Source organism: Alosa alosa, chromosome 7 (genome assembly GCF_017589495.1).
Source record: "Alosa alosa isolate M-15738 ecotype Scorff River chromosome 7, AALO_Geno_1.1, whole genome shotgun sequence".
Lineage (NCBI taxonomy): Eukaryota > Metazoa > Chordata > Actinopteri > Clupeiformes > Clupeidae > Alosa > Alosa alosa.
The window spans coordinates 9,924,487-9,930,826 of NC_063195.1; the positions used below are offsets into that span (position 1 = coordinate 9,924,487).

General features: G+C 40.8%; 1 protein-coding gene across 4 annotated transcripts in view; it reads right to left on the bottom strand.

The window, feature by feature from the left end:
• Window positions 1-6,340, bottom strand: part of LOC125297518 (NACHT, LRR and PYD domains-containing protein 3-like) — a 32,361-nt gene that overhangs the window by 21,180 nt on the left and 4,841 nt on the right. For 3 of the 4 annotated variants that reach the window (XM_048247886.1, XM_048247885.1, XM_048247884.1), the window contains 3 exons: window positions 5,006-5,259; window positions 677-2,468; window positions 247-417 (listed from right to left, as the gene is read on the bottom strand). In XM_048247886.1, coding sequence (XP_048103843.1) covers window positions 247-417; window positions 677-2,468; window positions 5,006-5,259 — 2,217 coding nt within the window. Of the gene's footprint in view, window positions 1-246; window positions 418-672; window positions 2,469-5,005; window positions 5,260-6,340 lie in introns of those variants that run through there. The other variant, XM_048247887.1, reaches the window with a different exon arrangement.

A 6,340-nucleotide genomic window follows, 5' to 3' on the forward strand; every position in this document is an offset into this window, starting at 1 on the left:
GCAACTGTTTGCCAGAAACCTAATTTGCATGTGAAAATATGACCTTGCTGAAAATTTGCGGCAACATCACCAGAAATTTCTGTAAGGGGTTGTACAAGATATTGGTAGCGCAGTAAGTTTAAAAACAAACATAAAACAGCGATCAAGGCATTGAACAAGAAGAAGGATGTTTTGGCCGTTTTCCCTACAGGCTATTTTATGAGTATGAATATTAAATGTATGTAAGGAAAATATTCTAACACCAACCTTAATGTGTGTAGTCTGCAGTGGGGACTAGATAGACCTTTAGAGACAAGCTGAACTCCAGAATCTCCCAGGTCATTGTTACTCAAGTCCAATTCGATTAGAGAGTTTGGTGACTGTAGAACTGAAGCGACATTTCCACAGGATTTATCTGATAGTTTACATTCAGAAAATCTGCAATAAAGTGTGAGATAAAATTACATATACACCAACAAATTATTGGTTAAAAAGTTAAGTGTTTTGATATAGTAACATATTGAAGGGAATTTGGGAATACAGAATTTTCATAAAGGTGCAAGTAATTGTTTTGATTCTTACTCTTTTTGTTTAATTGCCATCTTTACTCAATTGGAGACCATTATTTTTAGTATTCATACATTCCAGATTTTGTAATGTTTGCCCACATCAATCAGTTTATTATTGAATAACTCACAGTGCCTTGCTGAAGCACTTCATAGCTGGGATCAGTCTCCTGCGTCCCTCATCTGATGTGTTGTATTTCTTCAGGTCAAACTCATCCAGCACTTCCTCAGACATCAGGATCACGTGGGCCAGTGCTGAACAGTGAGCAGGAGACAACTGGCCTTTAAATTCCTTTGGTGACTCCAGATATTTTTTAATTTCTTGGTGCATCGAATTATCTTTCATTTCAAGTAGGCAGAAGAAAAGATTGATGCATCTCTCAGGGGAGAGATCTTCTTTGTTAAGCTCCTTAATGTACTTGCATGTTTTCCTGATGCTCTCTGAGCTGTTGAGTGGATCCCTGAGTAGTCCTTGCAGCAGTCTATGATTCCTCTCCAATGAGATGCCCATAATGAAACGAAGGAAAAGATCCAGATGTCCATTTTTGCTCTGCAAAGCTTTGTCTGCAGCTTTCTCAAGCAACTCTTCTAAAGGTAACTGGGCTTTCTTGACAAAAAGTTCAGGTGCTCCCAGTTTTTCATTCATACTCTTAAAAGAAACAAAGACATGAAGTGCTGCCAGAAACTCCTGGATGCTTAGATGCACAAAGCAGTAAACCTTCTTCTGCTGAAACACAGATTCTTCCTTGAAGATCTCAGTACACATGCCAGAGTACACTGAGGCTTGACTGACATCAATGCCACACTCTCTGAGGTCTTCCTCATAGAACATGAGATTCCCTTGAAGCAGATTCTTGAAAGCCAGTTCTGCCAGTTTCAGTATGACACTCTTATGTGATTCCAGGAGCTTCTTGTTATTTCCCTCACATCTTCCCTCATACTTCAAGTTCTTCCTGGTGGTCTGGATGAGCAAGAAGTGAATGAACATCTCAGTCAGAGTTTTGGGGATTTCCTGGGTGTTTTCCTGTTCCAGCATCTGCTGAAGTACGGTGGCTGCAATCCAACAGAAGACTGGAATGTGGCACATAATGTGGAGACTCCTGGATGCCTTAATGTGAGAGATGATTTTGTTAGCCTGACTCTCATCACCGATTCTTTTCCTGAAGTACTCATCCTTCTGTGGGTCATTAAATCCTCGTACTTCTGTAACCTGGTCAATACACTGAGCAGGAATTTGACTGGCTGCTGCTGGTCGTGAGGTTATCCAGATAAGTGCAGAGGGAAGCAGAGTTCTCTGAATGAGGCTCGTCATCAGAACATCAACTGATGATGTTTGTTTTACATCAGACAACTTACTGTTCTGTTCCAGATCCAGAGTCAAACGACTCTCATCCAAACCATCAAAAATGAACACAACCTGACAGTCTTTGTATCCTTCATCATCATTCAGCTCCTTCAGCTCAGGGTGGAATTCAAGCAGGAGTCTGTGAAGACTATACTGACCACCCCTGACTAAATTCAGCTCACGGAAAGAAAGAGGAAATATAAAATCTATAGTCTGATTGGCTACCCCATCTGTCCAGTCAAGAATGAACTTTTGCACAGAGACTGTTTTTCCAATGCCTGCAACACCTTTGGTCATCACGATTCTGATGAACCGCTCTTGTCCAGGTAAGGGCTTGAAGATGTCATTGCAGTTGATTGGTGTGTCTTCTGTGGTTAGTGGTCTAGATGCTGACTCTACCTGCCAGACCTCATGTTCCTTATTCACCCCTTCACTCTCTCCTTCTGTGATGTAGAGGTCTGTGTAGATCTTATTGAGGAGTATCTCAGCTCCAGGTTTGATGATGCCTTCAGATATGTTCTTAAACCTTCTCTTCAGACTGGCTTTGTGATTCTCTTTAACTCTCCTCAAGTCCTCATCTGTTTAGCAATGATAAGTCAATAAAGAAAAAAAATAATCAATAAGTAGAACTACCTGACAGAGCAAGTGAGTCGAGCATAAGCGAGCGAGGAGCGGAGCGGATGGAATTTTGTTGGAGCACAGAGCACTTTAAAATTTAGAGACCAGAACGGCCGCTCTGTTCCGCTCCAATTTCGCTCTGGCACCGCTCACACCACGACCCTGAGGCATACCCAAATCCACCCAGAACTCATGTCTTCATGATGATACCAAGATTGCTATTATTTCAAAACAAAGACACTTGCCATAGTAGTGTAACGGATTAGACTTAGCCACAGCTAGGTGTGGAGGCCACTTTCAGTGGCAAACATCCAGAAACAGGGGCAGGGATGCAGACCACAAAAACAGCACACACTAAGCAGGTCAAACACACACACACACACACACACACACACACACACAACACATACAGGGGTGGACGCAAAAAGGATCACACTGGAGCGGGAGGATTTTGAAGTGGAGTGGGGAGCGAAATTGAGCGGAGCGGCCTGACGTGAATTTGAGCGGAGGAGCGGCCGAGTGAACAGCCACCTGAGCGAGGAGCGGGACATTCGCACCGCTCAGCTCCGCTCACTAGCTCTGCTACCTGATTATACAGTAACAAGTATTCTTACATGATACATCAACATGTTTTCATCTATTTGTGTCTGTCCCAAAAAATATTCAAACATACGTAAAGGCACCCTTAGTAAGATTTGCTCTTGGGGTCCCCTTCTGGTTGCGAAGCGCAATAATAAACAAACTAAATATGCATATTTTGCAACAAAGTATGAACATAACTCCGATATAATATAGAGCATTGTTTCCCAACCTTGGGGTAAGGGTCCCAGGTGGGCTTGCCTGAAATTCAAATGGGGTCAGGTAAGATATTGGGCATCTTATAATTTACCAGTATATTACATAAATATTTATACATTAAATAAAAAAACAATATGAAAACCCCCATGATATCCAAGTTAAAGGCACTGGGTAACGTCACTTCTGTTGACGTTCAAACAAAACAGAAACTAGCTTGCTACTTCCTCCCCCTCCTTCCCCTGCATTTGAAACTCTCCTAAACACGCATCTGGTCGGTGATTTGCTGGAACAGTTTGTTATATTTTTATTTGCAAGGTTTGCCCAAGTTGTTTTGTGGTCGTTTTTGAGGCCTGGGTTGTCCACAGAGATCACATTTTTTACAGCGTATTCAGGACACAGGCAGCTAGTGGATGGTGAAGTGACATTTGCTGAAAGTGACACTTTTTTTTTTAAACGTATGACATCGCTTAGAACACCTTTAAGTCACTAACTGGATCCTTTATTACAATCTAGATATGTAAAAATAAACTTAGAAATCCTGCATGAGATTATCATGGATAATAATGCTTGATCAATGTTCCAAACAAAGTAGAACAAATTAGCTTTGGGGAAAATACAGCTCTCAACTGGATGTTACAGCAGAGATGAGATGCTGTCTTATCTCTGTTGTATGTTGTGAATGATAGGGGTTGCCAACATTTTGTGACCTCAAAATAAGGTCACCTGCCAAAAAAGATAGGGAACCCCTGACACAAAGGAAATGCACCAATGTAATGTCCTGGCTCACAAGGACGATACAAAAGCAAAAGGGCACACGCCACACCGCGAATAAGTTTATTAAGAGCATTTAACATAACAGACAAAACAATGTCAAAACCCTGAATATGTCAGTAGAGTCAGTGGTGTAGGCAAATGTATGGATTCATTGAGTAAATGTAGTGGTGCTAAATAAAGAAAGAAAAGGAAAGAACAAAACCTAACAAAAAAACAGCACTCTGTCTGTTGAGTCTGCTGCTGCCACCAACAACCCTACCCCACAATGCTCATCTACCCACAATGCATCAGAGTGCCTTTTTAAAGACCCTGGACACCAGTTGTGCCAATCCGTTAAACAATTAGTGATGAGCAGGCTAAGCTCGTCACAACCGACAGCAGTCTGTAGAAAAATATCTCAGAATTTGTAGATTCGGTAGTTGCCTACAGATTAAAAAGTTCCTAGATTCAGTAGTTGCCTACAGAGGGCCGCTCAGACAATAGCAAAAGTGTTGTTCATTGTGATATGAGACTGCGTGCCATCAAAATTATTTTAGAAACATCATTTAAGGTCAAACAATGATTAAGGCCATATACACCTGAACTCAGTATAGAGGCACGCCTACACCCACAAGCCTTGAGGGAAAATTCAGAGGATACTCATGAACATGCCCCCAGAGTGTAGCTCTCTAGCTGCCTGGAAGCTCTGTACTGAATTACTGGCTACAGCAACTCAAGCTACAGTATGTAAAACCAATTGTTTTTTTTTTTTTTCTGTACTGACATTACTTGGTGACCTCTGGAAACGGAGATCTATGGAATTTTCCTTAAACAAATAAATACAAATATTTAGCAATATTTGTAATTGCTCTCTTTGTTGACATTAATTCTCAAAAAAAAACAGATACAAATAATTATTGTTTAAAAAAACTAAATCTACACTCACCAAGTTCTCTTCTCTTTCTGCTTTTTTTCAGTGGTTTTTCAGTGTGCAGGTGTCTTTTGCTGTTGATCAAGCCCGTGTGTTCATCCCGTGTGCTCATATCGACTGGTTGGGTTCCGCATGTCTTTCCACACGAGGGATAGGTTTGTTCTCTTGGTAGTCCAGACTGTTCCCAGTAGCTGCTGATGCACTGCACAGCACAGGTGGTGATGACTGGGTTCCTCAGCCCACAGAGGATCAGATCAGCCCTCATCTCACTACAGACACAAGGGATAATGCAATTAGATTTTGTGTGTGTGTGTGTGTGTGTGTGTGTGCCGTTCAGTTCAGATATGAACACATATTTACCTGATGTTTCATGTCAATATGACACTCCATGTTTGGAGCTATACGCCTCCCCATTAATAAAGGTGTCAAAGTAAAAAGTAATAAATAGAAACAGTACAGGTGATGTCACTAATTAGAACTCAAATATACAAGTTAAATCATTGTCAAATGCTAATTACCAACTAAGAACTAAGTAAATTGACAGACTTAAGTAGGTAGGCTACTACTTACAAAAACAAGTCTAAAAAACAAAAACAATTAGTAAGTTTGTTCCCTGAATTCCACAGCCAGAGTCAACATATTCTTTAAGATATCACATTTAAAGCCTTTGGCTACTAAAATGTAATCCTGAAATAAAATGCAACTAAGTGACAGTGACACTACAGGCTATACTGTTGTTGTTGTGTTGTCATACAATTGTTTATTGGTGCCACAAATCATCAAGTACAGTAGATGACCATCCACAACACCTTAATCCTGTGCATATTTGCAGACTACATGGTCTAATTTTGGTACCCCAGTACCGATTATGTTCAGTCTGCAAAGGGTTAAAGTATTGTTTGAGCTGGCAACAAGATCAAATATACACAACCTTAGTTGGGCAATGCTATATCATATAACTTCCTATTAATCCAGCTGCTACAGCTTTAATATCCATATAAAGTCCAAGAACCTTCACTTTATAAGGTGAAGATCAAATCAATCCTGCTGGGGGGCCCATCAATGACAGGGGGCCCCAGAAAGCTCCCTCCCCAATAATACTATATATTAGGGATGCGCGATATATCGGCGGCCGAAATATTATTAGCCGATAAGTGAAAAAATTAAAATATTATTATCGGTCCGATAACAGAATTCTGGCCGATAATTTTAGCCGATATTTTTAAAGTCCTAATATAGGCCTCTACGTAAGGGTCCGTCTGGCTACACTGAGCTAGCCTACTTGAGCTTGGTTGGCTATACTTTTTCCTCAATATAATGTCAGCGGTGTGAATGTATTTCACCACTCTA